The following is a 19,854-nucleotide window of genomic DNA, read 5'->3' on the forward strand; positions in this document are numbered from 1 at the left end:
CAGTTGTATAAGACAAAAATCAGTATTTATGCTCTGCATACACAGTAAGCATAGAAAAATGTCAACACAGTGTGGTTGATTCTGTGGACAGTTTATCATTTTGAGCCAATAACTTCTTGCCAGTATATACAGAGGAAGAATCAAATAGAAGAAAGGAGAACAGATGAGTGGGTAACCCGTAAGGATACTCTAGCTCAGTCGCTGGGGGAGTCACTCAGGCTGTGCTTGACCCCAAGACAGACTGTCTCCTGTGGAAAAGACTATTCCCGTTTCCAATGAAGATTACAAGGTAACTGGTTATTCTTTAAGGAGATGTTGATGAAATACCTTTACAACTCTACTATGAAGATAAATAAAGATATCAAAGCCCGTCACTTCAAAGTTTCCTTGAACAGAGCCTCAAAATTTTAGTTTGGGCTCACTGGTCCTTGACAGACTTCAGTAAAGGGCGCAATATCCCCAGCTCCTCCTGAAACCAAGGAAAATTGCAAGTGCTTATCGCTTCACAAGTCTGACTACCTTTGAAGAAGATGACCAGGTTGATTTTTACTGGAAGGGTATTATCAAAATGGTGGATGGTTGTGTCCTACAGTGATAAAATCTGAATAAATGCCATACTGGTACAACCCAACAGCCCATCGAGTCCAATGGCACAGCTGGCAGGGGTCAATGTCCAGATGCTTTTGATAACAAATTCTAACTGAACATCTGTGGGAAAAGCTGCAAAGCAAGGCTTTCTCTCACCCCAGCAGAAAAAAATTAGCTTAACCCTGAAACATCAGATTTCATAGTGTCTTCAAAGAGAGCCATGCAAACTACCGACGGTAGGCATAGCAAAATCACCCTCATCCAACAAAATGCTTAAGCATGTGCCTAACTTTAAGCATATTAGCAGTCCTTTGAAGGCAATAGGACTACAATGTGTTCAGAGTTAAACTTGTGTGTAAGTGCTTTACTGGACCAAGGCCATTGTGCATAGGCTTAACAAAATTATGACTTTCCTCTCCTTCTGGGTAAAAAAAAGTATAAGTCTATTTGTAGTTATGTACCTAATTGGAAAAATCAAATTGATGGACATTTATAGTTGAAAAGAGTTGGTTGGTGTTCTGACCACACCTAACAGTTTACAGTCTGAAAGCAAATAACTTTTTTTGGTAAAAGTATGACAGCAGCATACCAGAAATCAGTATTAGTTTTGTATACTGTTAGTTGAGTGCATTAAAACATTCCAGAAATAATGTATGATGCATTCTTTTGAAATCCTGTATAAATGAAAGGAAATTTTGAACCACAGCAATCCTTTCATTCAGCAAGCAATTGATTTATAAAGAAATGAAAATGCTAAGCATTTTTTCTTTGACTTATAGCAAGCCTATATTATAATTGAGGTTTTCCTGTTGAATATTAGTGTCTGGTATTTTTCACCGAAGTGCAAGAAAAAAGAAACAAACACCCAAAATACTTTTTATTCTACCTTGGCATTTGCTAAACTAGTCACGTGACTATTTAGCTATTAAAATCCTAAATTATAGAACTTTTCAAAGGATGACCATGTTAAAGTCACACTTTAAGTACCTTCAACAGAAGCCAATGGAGACTGCTGATACAAAATTAGAGCAAGGAACTGACTGGACAGTGACAGAGCTCCAGAGGTTGGCATTGTATCTGAATTTTGAGTTCAGGCAGATGATTTTTTTATTTTTAATTCTTAACATATGCAGAACGAGAGCCTGTGACAGATCATTAAAGCAAACTCCATCAACCTCAGAAGTGATATATTTTTTATTCAGTGGCATTCACAGCATACACGTGGCAATGCTTTGGGCGCAATACCTCCCCCGAAGCAAATTCACTCTGCCTTTGATGGGCATACACTCAGAGTGATTTCAGGTCAGAATTAAGAAGCGTCAAAGCACTTTTATTATGATGCCTTGCAGATCATCAGGAATTTATAAAGGAATGGATAGGAAGGTGCTAACACTGAAAATTTTCTGAGATCTTTAACTAAGTTTGTCGATAAGACTCCATTTCTGATTAAAAAAAGGAAAAGAATGGAAAAATGCAAATCTGAGCAGGCACAACTTTTCACAATCAGCCTTTTTGTACAGTCATTCTTCCCAGTGCAATGTAGAAATCAAATGCTCCTATAATCATCTGCAAAGGTATAAATGATGTACACACTACAGATGCAGGGAAGAGTATGTCCATGCTGCAGTGTTATCAGTCTAACACTAATAGAAACGTACATTCACCTGGCACACTCTGAAAAAGCCAGGGTAGGATGACCTGGAAAATGAAGTAGTGACTAAACTACTGATGATAAAACTGGGACAGAACAAGCCAACCCAACCAAATCAAATCTGAACTGAAAACTTAACTCAGCGCAGCCTTCTGCAGCTTTCTAAAGACTTGGAAAACATGGTGTCTCTTAATATCTTTTTTTTTTTATTTTCCTCATGCCTGCAGTTCTTGCTTTCAGTTAAGACAGGAAATGCCTAAATCCTGAAAAAAAGGCTGCTCTTGTGATATTTCCAGTCCAACCCTACTGCGCCAAGGGGCCTGGATAAAAGTTTGCAGAAGCATCTAAAATGTTGGCTGCTTACTGGGGCAGAGCTTCCACGATGCTGGCACCCTACCCCTCCCTGAAGCACCATCCTTGCCTGCTCTAAGCAGAGTTGCACTGCCAGGTTTTATCAACTTCGAGTGTAATGTGTTGGACAAAATCACCAGCCCATTTTCAGAGAAGCAGCTGTGAAAAATGTGTAATTCTCTATCACCAAAGGCACAGTGGGGACATTTCTGTGAAAATTACTCAAACGCAATGAGCAGCAACCTTTAGGAGAGACACCGCATTTCGCATTCAGCAAACGCAACTCCACAAACATAGTGATTACTTTTTAGCTTAGGTTGCTGAAAAAATATATCAGCTTTAGAAAGCATTTTAGTTTTGTCCTAAGCCATGACATGGAAAGGCAGTTGAAGTGTCTATTTCTTTAACTTACGATTAACAAAAAGGATGCAAAAACCTTGCTGGAGCTTCTCTGCAAATCCCACTGTAACTAAGAAGGCTCAAGGGAAGAACGTTTAAAATAATGATTGGTATCAACTGTCATCACATTCCACAACTAAAAACTAAAAAGGTCAGACCTACATTTTTCTTGGCCTCACTTTAAGGGCAGTCATTTTCTATTTTGTTAATAATAAAAAAAAGAAGCTTTTGAACGTTCCCCGTCTATGTAAATTCAGGACACCAGCCGTGGTAGACCACAGCGGCAGAAATATTTATCTTCCACAAGCTACTTTTGGCATATCCATTGTGGGTTCTAAAACACAGCTGCATTTATTCTCTTATTCATTATCACACTAAAATATCACACGAAAGCATAGAAAGACAGTTGTAATAAAAGGATGGACTAGAAGTTGAGACTTCATATTGTGGTTTAAGTTTGGATGACAAGAGAATAACTAAAATTAAAACTGATGGCATTTTACCAAGGAAATCATAAGCCTCCTGCTAGGCAGAGGTGGGCTATGAGTTATCACTGTGCCATGTGTAAATTATAGAAAACAAAGTTAAACAGATCCAATCAGAGGGAAATCTTGTTATAATTTAGTCTGGGAAAAGTAACAAACTATGGTTGCAGTTTCTTTTCAAATCTTAAACCCTGACCCAAAAATCTCACTCCAGCTAAAAGACAGGAGCTGTTAGGGCATGAGATTTAAAGCATCTAGGGAGAAATTGCTCTGTTTGCAAACCACTGTCCGCACAACCAACGGGCGATCTGCAAAAAGGGATGAAGTCAGGGATCAGTTATTTCTCATTTCTCCCTACCTGCCAGCTTCCTTAGAAGAATAAAGTAAGAGCAGGTGGCAGCAGGAGACAGGTAAAAAGAAACTTAAGGGGAATCTGGCTGCAGCGTTACAGCTGGGTCCTAGGAGAGCCCAGAATACCCAGACTAGGAAAGCACAGCCCCTCAGCAACACCTCTGCAGAGAGAAGGATGGCAGAGAAAAGTCATCCACAAGAGGTGGCTGGAGAAACCTTTTAGACTGAAATGAAGATGCTTCTAAAATATGTAAAGGAAAAAGTCTTAGGACAGGATTAGGATCATGAATGAAAGATGGAGAAAATCTAGGTCTCCAGAGTAAGTGAAGAAGAAAAAAAATCCAGGAAACTGCAAAACTGCACAGCTGTGACAGGACATGCACTGAGAACTCACACACATGGCTGCATTCACACTGTGCGGCTGCAGCGGAATACATCGGTCATGTCTAGGAAGGCATGAATAACTGCTTTCTTTGTAGGGACAAGGTACAAGGGAACACGTTACAAAGTTTCCAGCTCAGCTCTATTATATTCTAAATACACTCTGAACTAGCATGCTGTATTCCTGCCAGTCCTCCCTGCTTGTTCTCTCAGACTGCTGCTGAAGAATCCTAAAAACCTAGAGACTACATTAGCTCACGGTTGCCACAGCATGATTTTGTAATGCTAGAGATCATTTTCTTTACAGCTTCATGCTGAATCCTCTTCAGAGGTGGCTTCATATCCCTTCATTCTGATACACAGACATTCAACAGGCACATTTGATTGCATCACCCCCTTCAAAAATCACACTTTATTTTTATATCGCTACTACCCTGCCTGAATTCAGGGCCACCAATCTGGAGAGTGAAATAACTGCTCACAGTAGGTTGACACTTGACTTGAGAGGCTAGAGCAGTGAAAAGTTTAAAGTACAGTCACCATAACTATGCAAACACCTGTTTGGCAAGACGTTTCTTCTGTGAGTCAGTGCAGGTGTAAAGATTTTGTTACTCATGATCACACCTGTTGGGGCATGTGTGCCAAAAATCAGGAATAGCTGATGGAGGAAGAAAAATAAGTTGTTATGGGGCACACTCTGCTCTCAGAGCAATATAAATCCAAAGTAACTTCAGTAAGCTCATCGAAATTATTTTAAACTAATGTTACTACAAATGAGTGCAGAACTTGGCTAAGCACAACAGAATACTGTTCAAAATCTCTCATGAAAACCTTATAGAAAGTTAATACTTTCTAGAAAGCTATATACTATATAGTGAATATATCAGATACACATATGCATGAAACATAAACAGGGGACACAAGCAATTGTGTAGAAGCCCTAACATACAAGGGACAGGAACAAGTGCAGCTGGATTTAAGTTATGCTTTCATCCCCAGGACTTAAATATTGCGAGGCTTACCCCCATCAGCTTTTGAGGGGACTCACAAAATCCAGATGTTATTTCACACACACACACACTCACACACGTAAAATATCACAATTTATCCCCATAGATTCAGCTAAGCTCAGAGATCAGCAGGTTTTTCTCACTTTCTTTATGCATTGGTCTCACCCCCCAAGGAAATCCTGGCAACCCTACAAAGTACCTCTTAATTTTTAATACAACCACTACATTCTTGAGGTAACAGCAATGGCTGGGATAAAACTGAATTTATTTAATTTACATCTGCTGAAATGCTTCCACATGCATTAATCAGGGCTTAATTAGGTTAAATTAAGATCCCTTTGCATTGCTTGAATGATATAGGGACACTATAATAGAGTAGCTCTGTGTCATCCAGAACAGGAGCTCCAGAAGCAAAGCTATTGAGATGTAAAATTAGGAACAGCTCACAACACAACTCATCTCCCAAGGAGGGCGAACTGTCAAAGCAAACTGCATACCGACCGTCATTCCAGATCTGCAAAATATGCCGGAAAGTTTTCTTCACTGTAAAAGACAATGTACTTACGTTGGCTCTTCTGAGACTGTTCTGGTCTCTTCCATTTCATGTGCCTGTTTAAACCACGGCAATTTTGCTTCCACAGGATTTTTTTCTGGGGGGGGGGGGGGGGGGGGGGTTGGGGGGGAACCAAAACAAAAACATTCAGTAATTCCTCCAAAATCAAAGCAATATGTAGAGGTTAGCATTATTCACCTTAGCACTTCACACTTTATATTGCCTATCGATCTAATGCTTTTGAATAAAGATATCCTGGATAATAAAACATAATTTACTAGAAAATTTCTTCATGATGTTCAAGCTCCATTCTGACACCCCTTTTTAGTGACAGGATACCAGTAATCCAATTTCCATTCCTGTTTAATCTTTTACTTCCTTCCCACATCTTCCCCAAATGCAGGCAGTTTCTAGTAGATTGTAGCTTGTATCTCAGTGTAATGGATTATCGTAATAACTTAGGTTTTTATATATATATTTTGCTGAGTTAGCTAGCTTTCCCAAAATTGGAAATTAATTTTTAAAGTAAGACTAGCTTCTTTTATCTGTCTATACATCCTACACTTTTGTGATGGTTTTTCTCTGTACTGTAAGCCAATTGAGGATCTGTGCCTCCAAACTTAAGTAAAACCCCAGAAGAAGCTTCTTAAAATTTCAGTGAAGTTTCTACTTCATGGTTTAACCCTGAATAGTTTTCTGCTTGAAGAATTCTCTAGAGTCTGAAAACACCCTGAAGAGAAACATAGGGTTGTCTATAGAGAGCTTTCACTTTTTCTATGTAAATATTTATGGTGAGTTGTGAAGGTCTGAAAAACAGCCTTTCAAATAAAAAAAATGAAAGAATGGAACTAGCACCCACTAAAATTTTCTGGGCCCAGAGGGACAGAAATGAGCAAGGGACAAGATATACTAGTTTCCCCTCCCATCTTTGTCTTTTCTTTTCACATTCCCACCTACTGCTTTAAACCTTACCAACTTTTAGAGAATATTTGTCACATTACATCATTGTTACAGACCTTTTAAATATGCAGAAATGGAGAAGAGAGAAGGAAACCAGTTTGATTATAACTTAATGAACTGATAAGACCAACTGAGAATGTTGACACATTTAATGAGATGCAAACGAACAAGATCCCAGGTGATACATATAGAGTATCATTCCCATTTCAAGTATTATTGAACAACTCCTCCTCCACATGTTGAACTCATTAATTCTGGTTTTCCCAATTTGACCAGGCTGTATAGATTTAGTTAGCATGTTCACCTCATGACAGCCTGGCCACATTATCAGCAAAAAATATCAGCAGGGCACTTTTCCTAGCACCAATAATTAAAATGTTTGTTTCTGCCAAGACTGAAATAAGTCCTAGTAAATTCCAGCTTCTGGCATTTCTGAAAAAGGTTACCAGGGGCTTTTAATTCTCTTAACAAAAATGTAAAACAATAACAGGCCCAGACAAAATTCCAGTTACCTTTTGGCTTGTAACATGGTATTGGCACGATGCACTCTTCTTTTATGTGTAGTTTAAGTTGTGGGTTACAGCCACCGACATGCTGCCCACGGTGGTCAATACACAGCACTACTCGGTAACGCAAGCCTCGGCCACAGGTCACTGTGCACTGCAGGAGACAATGCAACCATCTCACACTGTTTCTTGTTTATTATATTTATAAATACTGCTAAAAAGCAAGGTAGAAATACTGATGATGTGTTCACTAAATTTTTTCCACAATCAATCAAGTATCAGAGACGTATGAATTTGTCTCTGCATTGCTAGGTGAATAAAGAAAAGGTTGATGCTGGAAAAAAATGTCTAAGTTTTGGGAACGCAAGTGATTTCTCGGGGTTCTGTAAAGCTTATCTGATTGGCAACAGTCTGAAACAGAGGTGGCTATGTACTGAGAATATGCTCTCTCACAGTGGTCATTTTCTGTTAAAGCTGGGTCAGACGTGCTGCAAGAACAGTTTCTTCACTATATGTCAGTGATGTCATTTGGATGAACTAAGGAATTATAGAAGTGTTGAGCTATCTGACTGTATCAGATAACTAGAGCCAAGATAAGTTGGCTTTATGTTCTTGTTACTATAATGAAAGGTAAGAATGCTGGAAAATCACCCTTGCAGACATGTTAGCCCCTAGACAGACATGCCTTTAGCTATTATATGCAGTGAAATATTACATTTATCAAGAACTGAGAGACAAACGACTTCATTGCAAAGGGGCCTGACCTCTGGCTCTAATTTCTCCTCCGTGTAAAGCAGGAATTCAACAGGCATAAATAATTCTTTATGCATTTTTCTCCACACAGACATGTTAACATTTTGATTATCAGGCCAAACTACTTAGCGCAAACTTCTCCTAGTAAGCACTATGAATTACGCTTGCAGGGCTATATTTTTCTAATAGCCCTGTGCTCACAAATACATGGTAACACATGGCTTTCTTTAGAAAACAAGAATAAAGGTCCAAATTACTTTTCAACTTACTTGAGACCATTCCATTGCCACCCACTTAGGACAATCAAACAGATTGCAGGTTTGAATGACTTTGGGTTTAGGGGCATACATGCATTTCCATTCTTCCACTTGCAGTATCTCTCCATGAATGGTCTCCTCTACACACACAAAACTTCTCCTCTGAATACCACCTCCACAGGATACTGAACATGCAGTCCAAGGGTTATGTTCCCACCTGGAAAAAGAACTCATATGTATTAAAAATAAGGCTAGTTTTTATTCCACTAACCTCTATTAAAAGTGCAAAATACTGAATTCAACCAGTGTCATCAAAACCCACTGATAGTTTGGTTGCTGGATTCTTACTACACACTGAATATAAATACATTGAATTACAGAGCTACCTTGCATTATTCCAGGCTTAAATTCATGTGCAAAAAGAGAAGAAAAACAGAACTGTAAATTTAAGTACATTTCCCAAAAGAACTGAAAATCTTATTCTCATACATGAGTTAAAGACCTTAAATATACTGGAGTTCGATTACTGGAATGATTTTACTTGCAGATAGTCTAAATCATCTAAATAGAATATTTTTCACAGTTAATTTACATGGTCACATATACTCTTATTACCATTGTGAGAGACTGAGAAGCGTGTGTACTTGAGATTATGAACTCCAAAGACAAAGACAGATCTGGTTGTGCTGACTGAGGGTGTTATTACCCTCGGTTGTGCATCACTGCCCACATCATGCAGACTATCCTTAAAAAATCTGGTCATGAAAGAATTTTTATGGGAACTCTAATACTTGCTTTGGGTAAACCCAGCCATTTCATTTCAAACTGTCTTCATCCATAAGGACTGTGAACAAATTAAATTGTGACAGGTACCATTTGGCTGGTCATCACTGCAGTTCTGCAAGAGTTTTCCACCCTCATTAAAATGCCATGGAATGACACTTTCCAACTTGCTTCAAGCAAAAGGCAGCTGCTCATCCATTTCATCTGCTTCGACTAACCTAGCTGATTTCTCCTGAAGCAGGGCGATGCACAGATTATGGAAAACTTACACAGCCCTGTCAACCGGCAGAGCTGTGGGATAGTAGCCTCCAACAGAGGGATGGTAAACAACCTGCTGGGAGGGACTGTCTTCAAAATGGACATCTATCCACAAACTTAGACCTAACTACAATAAAGATGGAAATTGCTGCACCATCCAAAGTTGGAGGTTTTTAGGTTACAAACTCCATTTCATTTATCTCTTGGTCTTAGCATGAATGTACATTTAAGCAATCACTTCTCAACAAAAACTAACTTCAATTATGTCCTGCTCGTGTCATGTTTAGAGATAACAGGCTTCTATCACAGCATTTGTCTATAGGTTCCACTAACCCCCATGCAATTTTTCCTCACCCTTCACCTCCTATCTCTTGCTTGCTTTCTACCACCCACCCAAATCAAAGCTAAGCCCTGGGAAATGATTGAGCAGCACATTGAGCAGTTCATCAATGTCTTGTTAGTTTAAAACTTATTCCTGTTACAACTGTAGAGGCTCAGAAAGGATCCTGAAAACAATTATATCTATTATGAACAATGGACTCAGCAAGTACTACAATATCCCACTAAAATCAATTCATCAAGAGTAACTTAGCTATCATAAAGGACGTCAGTCTCAGAGTAGATGAAGCAAAGGCCTATACATCAAAGGTAAATTTAAATCATTACTACCCACTTTCTATGATACAGCAGGTAAATCGAGGACACTTCCCATTTTAAGTAATTCATTAAACTGCTTAAAAAAAACATATTAATCATGCTTAAGCTCAACAGAAGAACCAGTATAAAACACAGCAAGCCACAGAACATTAACCATAGAGTATATACTCAAAAGCATTCAGAATAGACCTGTATGCCCAGATACTGATATCATATCACAAGTACAAAATACATTTGAAGAGCAACAGTTACACTTTCATTTGACTTAAATGAATGGCCAGCGTTAACTTATTTGCTTTAAAAAAAGTCAGGAACTAAAGAGCAATTAACTCTTCAATGAATTAGCAGCTCATGGATTTCTATATATAAGGCTCACTGTGCTATATGTAATACTAGCCTCGCAAGTGTTTATAGCATGAAGTTTTATAGTTGTTTTTCTTTATCTCATCAGTTTCGAACACACTCCAGATCCCACACTCCCATAAGCATTTTCAAGATGGAGTGAGGTCCATGGCTACTGGGGAAAAGGGGGGTCTTGGGCAAGCAGTCAAGGAGATACTTTCCAGAACCCACAGCTGTCAAGGGATCCTCAACAGTCCAACAAGTCTGAAATAAATGGAGGCATTCCAAAAGCTTTAAAATAAAATTTTCATCCTGGGAAATTTTTCTATTTATTTCAAAAGAATTCTCCATCTGTAAAAATATTTCAGTGGGGCATTTACAACTCTAGCCACAGGAGAACTCTTTCAAGATCTTGCGGTGTGCACCATGACTTTCCCACAACTTCCTCGTGTGAATGGGAAAGTAGTGGTAAATGTCACAGGACTGCAAAGCAGCCCTCCACATGGCCCTCGTGTTATGTAGGAGGTGTGATGTATGACTGCTGGTCAAAGTGAAGGAGCCTGTACAGCTTTGCTCAAGCATATCTACAGTACTTTGGTTTTCTGCCTGCTTTGTAAGAACAGTCTTGGGTTAGCATGTAAGAAACAGGTAAGAAAAGAAAAAGCAAAAAGAAAAGGTGGAAGAAGCCCCAGCAGAACTGGCAGAGATTAATGCCTTGCAGTTACTTGACAGGCAACAGCACAGAGGAAAATACATCCTGCTACACTGAAGCATGACCTGCATCCACGCTGGACCAGATTCACCTCATGATGCAGGTATACAAACTGGCCATTTCAGCTGCTGTTTTCTTTCAGAAATTCCAGCAAGAAAAGGTGCTTTTAGATCTTCATTGTGTTTCTTTATGCGCCCTCCCAGTGGAACACAGCCCTGTTTCCTCTCTCTCCTTCCTGCTGGCACCAACTCTGAGCCCTGCTTGGCCATCTGCTATCTTACAGTTCTTACTCCTGAGCATCACCCAGGAAGACCATGATACCTTCTGACAGGACACACCGAGGTGTTGAAACAAGGTGGGCTTTTGTCTGTAGTTCTCAGCGTTTGAAATAAGAGAACCTGCCCACAGCTTTATCGCAGACATAATGTATCTCACCACAGTGTCATGCAAACGTGCTGAGCACAGTAAAGCACAGAAAGGGGGATTAAATTTCTCTTCCAACTGGTCTCCAAGCCCTCAGCAGTTCAGAAGATGAAATACTCATGTAAATAAATTGTGCTGAGTTCCAGAGGAGATCTGAAGTACAAAGGAATTGGCAGAAGAAATGGAAGGGGAGAGATAAAGAATATAACTATAGAACTTTATAGGATAAAGCTGTAGAGGAAAAAAGTCTCAATCTGTGTATGAAAGCCAAAGTACATCACAGGACAGCAGATGCACAACAAGCGTAAATTGCTACAGAAATAAACTATGACATTTATATCAGCTGTAATCAGTAGCACCACTGAGCCATGCAAGTCTATGATTTCATTCTTATTACTTCACATCTTTACTTCTTTAGAAAAATACACATTATTCATTTCATGACATAATAAAGCAGAGGTTCAACTCAGATAAACACGTATCTAACTCCACCAACTATAATTCTTTACATTAACGCCAGTAAATCTGGCTCAATGCTTTTTAGTCCTAGCATTCTTTACAAAACATCTAAGCCTTTCAGAGAAGTTTTACATTTTTGTGATTGATTCAGGTAAAGAAAAAAATAAAAGGCAACAAACCGTGGCTCTGTTGGCCTAATTTTAGGCAATAGATATTCAGACAACTCAGTATCTTTAAAGTGATGTCAGCCTTGATGTCAATAAATAGAGTTTAGGTCTAAAGAAGAGCAGAAGAATTAGACCTCTCAAGAGAAAAAGAACTTCTAGAGTCCTGTAACATAGGGAGACCTGTTCTATAAAAGAATATATTCATTGCGTACATCTTCAAAATAAAACGCTTTCAAGACAAGAATTCATACATGCATTTTGAAGGAGATGCTCTTCTCAGCACTACAGCAAGAGAAGGCTTAGGGGAACAACTCTTTATTCTAAAGTCTTCCACACTGATATTTTCAAGAAGAGCATATTAACCTCTTACTGTTAAGCTAATCATCCAGAGCACACTGAAATAAATCACAAGCTTTAAAAATGTGTACAGGATTGTTATAAACCTGCTCTCCTGTACACCAAAAACTCAGATGATGTTCCATGATCTTAGTACTCAAATAGTGTATTTGCAGTGAAAATTGTGCTAATGCTGACACATATGCTATCCTGATTATACATACCGAGGAAGTGGCTGGAAGTGATCATAGGGCATGATTTCTTTAAATCCATCACTGTCAACAAAATAAATACTGCATCATTATTTCTCATACCTGAGACTGCACATCAAGTACATACTTTCACGTGATCATGCTTAAAGTAAGCAATTCCCAATGTGAAATGAGGGAATCTTACATACATTACCCTTGTAGCAAACAATGACTCGTATAATCTTGCCACTTCTGCACAGATAGAGATCTATTCACCATACAGTTTCTCCACTTCATACCATAAAAAAAAAAAATTAAATGAGCAAGCCTTTGGCAGAGAAATTTATTATCAGTGATCTTTTAGGTCTGTGCTACTTTATTAACCAGAAAATATTGACATACTTACATCTGTAACAAAGACGGCTGAGGAACATGAGTGGCAGTGAAATAAATGCATCGCAGGATTAATCATACATAGCTCCTGAATGGTGCTTAGGACCCTTCTGGAGCTGCTTATTTGAACTGCACAGCATAAAGCAGGCATAAAGCCTTACTTCCAATACTAAGAAATATGGTATTATATCCAGTAGTACTTCCCTTTTTCTGTCTGTATAAGCTAAAATTGCAAGGAAAAAGATAATTACGCCCTTTCTTTCCCTAATTTTCTCATTCGAGCTTTGTAACATTTGGCACCCATTGCCATTAAGCATTATTGAAGTCTTACCATTCCATACAGTGATCAACTCTCCAGGAAAAAAAACTTGAAAGTCTGCACATCTATAACTGTTAGAGGTCACTATCAACGATTATGTTCAACAGGAATGAAAGGAAATGGGCAGTTTAGCTATAGGAAATGAAATCCATTGAGAGTGTTTCCTTTTCTTCTTGCATATAACTCTAGCTCGGCCAGCTGGCATATTAATGTGAGGTTCTGGGACTTGATACTGTGATGTTATTTTAAGATTCTTTAGCACAGCCAGGAAACCTCACCAGACAATCCAAAAGTTAGTTTGAAATACTGTAGTGCAATTCAATACAATCTATGTATACTATAGCCTTTATAATTTGGCAATAATATTCTGTGGTATTTGTACCACAAGTATATTTACTTTGAATGGTTTTTTTTTTGTTTTGTTTGTTTGTTTGTTTGTTTTTTTTGGGGGGGTTTTTTTATAATTCTTAGTGTAAAAAAACCGAACAAACTCCCCAAACTTTAATAATTAAGTGCCAACTCCACAGTACAAATGAAGAATGAAACTTTTGCGGTAGGCAGATGAATAAACCAAGTTAAACCATGTGCAAAACTTGTACGGTGGCTGAGAACTGGAGCTACTGTCTGTCTAATGAGAAATCTTGAATGGCAGCATCAATAAATCCACAAGCAAGCAAACAATCTGTCCTCCTCACATAACGTCACAAAATCCTTATACTGGAGCTGTACCACTCAGCAGAAGACAAAGTAGAATTAGTCCTTGAACAGACAAGTTGATATTTACAATATCTCTGTATAAAGCAAAGTCTCCTATTCTGCAATACTGAAGAAGTGCCACATATGTATTGGCAGAGGTGCCAGACATCAGCCTTTAACGCGTGCAATAATCAACCAAGATTAAGTAGCCTTAAAGATGAAAAGGACAGAAAATAAGTAAATACGATTGCTTGTTCCTTAGTAACTGACTATACCACACACTTAAATTTATTTGTCATACAAACCTAGAAGGGCAGGGATCCATGTTGCATTCTTTTAGCTTGGGCTTTGGTTTCTTATTTTCTGGATAGTAGTGACAATAGTGGTCAGGAACAACACGCTTCAGACGAATATCCATGCATTCAGCTGAATTAAGCTGATAACCTAATGCAGAAGCAAAATTAAATTTTGGTAATGGAGATAAATTAAAGCAGCCTTCCTTATCCTCCCCTCTAAATAATGTGCTACCCATTGAATAAATTTCCTGTGTTACTCTTCTTTGGTTTGCTTTTAAACAAGGAAACACTGCACAGGAACATGCAGGACCAGATCTTCATTTAAGGCAATTCAGCATAACAGTTATGTTAACCTATCGTAACACTAGATGAGACTTTGGCACACTATTCTAATAATATTCTAAGTATAAGAGTAAAAGCATGCATATTTTTTATGTGATGCAGGAATACACGTACTGGAGCAGCTCACCTGTCAGAGGCAACCCTACAAAGTCATACGGTTCTACTACATGTTTTCACAACTGCCCTCCCCCAAGGAGGAGTTACCATGTATGTTAGAGAGCTACACTACACAGTCGTGCATGCTAAAAAAAATAAATACTTAAAACAGAAAGCCAGAGGAATTGAAGATGAGATCCAAAAATATTGCTAAGTTAAACTGTCAAAAACCAAGAAATAGTTTCAAGAAATTCCTAGTTGAAGAGCCAACAAAAGAAAACTTGAAGTAACTACTTGGTGAAGGGAAAAAAAAAAAATCTTTGTGGAGACTGGTTACAAGAAGGGATCTGAGTTTTCTAAACCACTAGGTTGCTTTTTTGGCTAAGAAAAAAAAGACTCATTCAAAAGAGCTGACTTGGACTTAAACTGAGGAGAGGAGGAGGATGTTCTGGTATGTGCAAAGAAAAAAATGTTTGAAACCACAAGAATTAAAATCCAAATAGAGTCAATAAACTAAAAGCACAAGTCCCAGTGTCTACTGAAAATGCTGAGTATCATATATCAATGGCTTCACTTGTGTGTCTCTTGGCTGATTCAAAGTGTCATCATGCATGAGAGTGATACCATAAAGAAGAACTAAGCAGTTCCAGTGCGCAAAGCATGTATGTTCCAGTTCTTGTAAGTACTGAAAGGACCCAGAAGATATGCCACTTGCAAACAAGATAAACACAATTTTTAAACTTTCTTGCCCATTCAAGCTTGACTGTGCTTTCTGAGATGCCCGTCACACTCCCCCTTCCCACACATGGAGATTACAGAATTAAATGTAGAAGCAGCATCCAAGTGAGGAATGGTGGTGCACTGATTCCAAGTCTCTGTTGTGAGGAACTTTTTCTTTTACTGCCAGTAAAAGACGCCAAACAGACAATCTGGATACTAAAGCTACTTTAAGATAACAGGTTAAAGCCAGGCAGCTGTAACACAACTTCCCTGCATGCCTCAGTAATATGCCATTCTTAACGCTACTACTTTCATGGGTAAGCAAGTAGCTTAGTTTCTGTGCTTCTTCAGTTACTGGCCTCTCTCAGGACTGCCACCAAGAATGTCAAGCCCTCTTGATAAAGGTACCGATCTCATATTATACACATGCAGCTACAAAGTAGGGCATTGAAAACCCTGGCTAATTTCAAAGACATTGACGTGTAGCTATAGTTTTCAAACCATAACACCTGTTTGAATCAGGCTGGATTTGAGGCAATAACTTTGAAGGTAAATATGTCCCCTGGGTTATCCAGTGTTTACATGCACTCCTGAAAAATAACTGTGATGCTTTACACTTCTTCCCTTGTCAGATAGGTTAGGGAAAAATTCATAAGCACAGTGCGATGGAATCATCAGAGTATATCTATTGCCACTCACAATTCCAGCAAGAATCACAATTCATGAGGCTGAGTATCTTGCAAGATACAGTAGTTTCCTGTGGGACTATATATTATACACATATATTGTCTGCATTTCAGATTAAAGTGAGGAGCAAGTGCCAAAAGGGATGGTCCATCAAAAGATCCCCAGACTCTGCTTTTGCTTTAAACATCTTTCACTCTCTCTACTCATGTCCCAAGTAACTATTTAAACCGTATTTGTACTCTCCAAGAAAATCACTACACCAGTATCACTAGTATCCCAGTCTGTTTTTCAGGTGACCTGATGCTAGCTGAACTGAAATAGCTATCTACAATGTCAAACACTCCTCCTACCCTGAGGTCACGCCTTTTGCAGAACCAGACGTGACAAGCAGTGGGTTGGGCTGGATGAGCAGTAGCAGAGCTGAGCCGCACTTCATCTAACCATTGTATAAGCTGTAGCGTTTAAACCAGGAGTAGACACTACGGCACACTACCTGCTGCTCTACCTACCATCAGGACTAAGTGTTTAAGATCAGACAGCTAAAGGTATTGATATTAGCTGTTCTTTAAATTCTATTTACTTATTCTGCTTTCTGTGTAACTAATTTCTAAACTGTGTTCTAAAACTCTCCCTCATGTCTACTACTGTGGCCAGAAATACCTTCTTCCTTCATCGCTTGATTATCCTTATTTTAAAATCTCATTTTATTTCTTTGCTTACTTTCCCAAAATATCCTTTATGAATTCTCATTTTCCACTTTGAATGTCATATCTTTATTTCTTAGTCAAAGTTCTTACTCAAAGGATAATTCCTTATGGAAGAACATGACTTCCACTAATATAAGGTATAAAAAAACCCTATGCCTATACTAACTTAACCAACCAACTTACCTGCTACACTATCATTTATTTTTCTGAAGAACCACCAATGTGCAAAGAAATGCAAAAATTTAATCAATAAAAATGCAGAATGAAGGATGTAAATCAGCCATTTTTAATCTTCAGTTGTAAACACTCCTGAAGAATTGCCGTTACTTACCTCCTCCACACGACACTGTACAGGGGAAGAACTCTGTTTGTCTCCACTGATGACTGATGGGTTGATAGAAAAAGAACTGAATCACACTCTCTTTTGATCCAGAGTACCTGGTCTGAAGAAATTTCCATTACAACACATGTGTATACTGTACTTCACTGTTCATGTCATTTCAAAACATAATTCATACACAATAGCAGTGCAGAGAGTAATACGATAACAGGCATAAAGCCACTAGAAAGTCTAGAGTAACAATTAAATTTATGTTTCAATAGTCAAACACTTGTATGTTGCTTTGTTTTTCAAATTATTCAAGGTACTAATGTGACTATTTGATTATCTATCCTTGATTGGCAAAGTTCCTAACTTCTGTCTTATCTTTGCTAGCAAAATTTTAAAAATTTGCTGGAGAGGGAAATCTATAATTGATCTAAGCACACTGATTCATATTCAGGCAAGTCTAACTGCACATGTGATATTGGAGATGCAAAATAAAAACTACTGAAAGTCTATTTCTACAACATGGCAGATAAAGCCAAGTGGTGTGATAATACTGAAACACCTGTCATTTCTGATGGAAAACTATATGACTCTCTTCCTTTGGCAGTCAAATATTGATATGTTTCTACACACACATATCTGCATGTATGATGCAAGCCATCAGTATCTGGTCTGGGTAGAAGAGAAACTTAAAAGGATTAGAAATAGGTCAGTAGCTGGATTAGGAATATCTAAGGGAGATTCTAGGACAGTGCTGGAAGCAATGCTCGGATTCAGTAGGTGGCAGTCTTCAATTGGATTAACACCAATCCACTGCACAGGATCGCGCTGTTATTCTTTCAGTAATATTTAAAACAAAAGTCCTGGCTATTTTTACCATTAAAGATCCTGTGGTACTTTCCACCACAGGAAAAACATTAACCTCATAACATTTTAATTTGTTCGGATATACTTAGTATAAATTATCTCCGGACTGTAATTGGAATTCCTTATTTGCTAGCTAAAAGATTTTGTCATATTGCTACAACTTGATGGACAGCCACCTACTCTGTTGCACATATTTGCAATATCTTTGTAGATTTGTACATACACACATCCCACCTTGATAATGAAATCTGCTCCAAGAGGTCCCTGGATCTTTATGATTTCCCTGTCTGTACTCTTCTGAAATTCAACAGTTGTATTTTCTATGACAAATGTTCCAGGAGCGTTGAAATTGTGCTCTCCCTTGTCTCCTTGTAGTGTCTTTGACTCTATAACTAAAGAAGAAACATGCAATTAGTAAACTTAAACAGGGTATTTTTTATTTTCAAGGAAGTCAGAAAGTAATGTTTACAACTTTGCCTTGCAAGTATCAGCCATATATGTGCATTAAAAAAACACACAAAATATCTGTAAGAATATCAGCTGCTTCAGATTATAGGCTGATATATAATTGCATGACATGTCAGCACAGGAATATCTGCCTGAACACACTATTCTTTCATACCACAAGCACTTCTGAGACTGTTTTTCCTACACCAAGTGCTCTATATAGTTATAAAGCAATAGATTCAGCAGAATAAGCTGAAAGAAACTTAAAACAGATAGAATCAATACACAGAAAAATAACTCATACTTCCATGCAACTCAAAAGCCCAGCAATTTCAGCAATCAGTCTCCAGAGAAGCCTGAATGGTGTCAAACTCACCAAACACTCACCTCAATACCTGTATCACTCTACCCATTCCAGAGATCATTAACTCAACTCTGAATATCTCCCATGTGAGCAAAAAGCACGGCCAGGAGGTGGGTAGCTGCAGCACTGCTGGAGGGATGTCCCTTTCTCAGAACAGGTGGTGATGAAAACCCTTTTTGAGCAGTACCGCACTCCTTGGAAACAGATTAAACTAACAGCCCACAACCTCCAGAATCAAATGAAGCATTTTAGGATTGAGTCACTTCCAGCAAACTGACTGAACTATAAGTGGGCAAAGCTAAAGGAAGATATTCATAATGAAGGTAGAATTTCGGGCTCTGCATAACGCAGCGTATAGGCACAGCAAGATGCATGACTTGAAATACACTGGTCTGGTTACAATCTATCAGAGCACTGCATGAGAAAGGCATGAATCTCAGATGAGCTCAAGGCTAGCTAAAAGGAACCTTTTGACGAGCTATAAATACCCTCTTTCTCCAACTACTTTCCTTCTTTGGTACTTTAAACAGAGTTACCTAATTCAGGTGAGATAATTTAGGTTAAGAGCATCTGGTTTTACCTGCACTGAAAACATACTCTGCACGCTGCAGTCCACCATCACTGTTTTCTTCCTTAAGATTTTTTAAAATACAAATGCATTCTGGAGCATATCCAACAAAGAGAGTGAAGAAATTCTAGAAGAAATTAAGTTCCTTGAAAAGGTACCAACTTTATCCCAAGGTTCTAAGCATTAGGTTCCACTATGCTTATAGGTATAACAAAGATCACATACATGGTTGGAAGGAAGTTTAAGGAAAGATATGTTTCTAGGAAATGAATCTATGTTGATCATAGGGTAGGAATCTAGTGGTGAATCAAATGTACTTTGTCAAAGAGAAAAAAATAAATCTCTGGGAATCAAAGTGCCCCATTGTCCAATGCATTTCCGTTAAGAACATATAGATATAAACAAATCACAGAAAAAAGCAACACATATTTAGACGATTACAACATATTTT

General features: G+C 38.3%; 1 protein-coding gene across 1 annotated transcript in view; it reads right to left on the minus strand.

Annotated features, from left to right (window-relative positions):
- The window catches only part of ADAMTSL3 (ADAMTS like 3), a 187,909-nt gene that overhangs the window by 47,175 nt on the left and 120,880 nt on the right, over window positions 1-19,854 (minus strand). Inside the window, exons 8-14 of the mRNA XM_075159955.1 lie at window positions 18,259-18,416; window positions 17,161-17,272; window positions 14,287-14,425; window positions 12,607-12,657; window positions 8,258-8,462; window positions 7,242-7,389; window positions 5,782-5,866 (exon numbers count right to left, since the gene is read on the minus strand). Coding sequence (XP_075016056.1) covers window positions 5,782-5,866; window positions 7,242-7,389; window positions 8,258-8,462; window positions 12,607-12,657; window positions 14,287-14,425; window positions 17,161-17,272; window positions 18,259-18,416 — 898 coding nt within the window. The remainder of the gene's footprint in view (window positions 1-5,781; window positions 5,867-7,241; window positions 7,390-8,257; window positions 8,463-12,606; window positions 12,658-14,286; window positions 14,426-17,160; window positions 17,273-18,258; window positions 18,417-19,854) is intronic.

Source organism: Calonectris borealis, chromosome 11 (assembly GCF_964195595.1).
Source record: "Calonectris borealis chromosome 11, bCalBor7.hap1.2, whole genome shotgun sequence".
In the NCBI taxonomy this organism is placed as follows: Eukaryota; Metazoa; Chordata; class Aves; order Procellariiformes; family Procellariidae; genus Calonectris; species Calonectris borealis.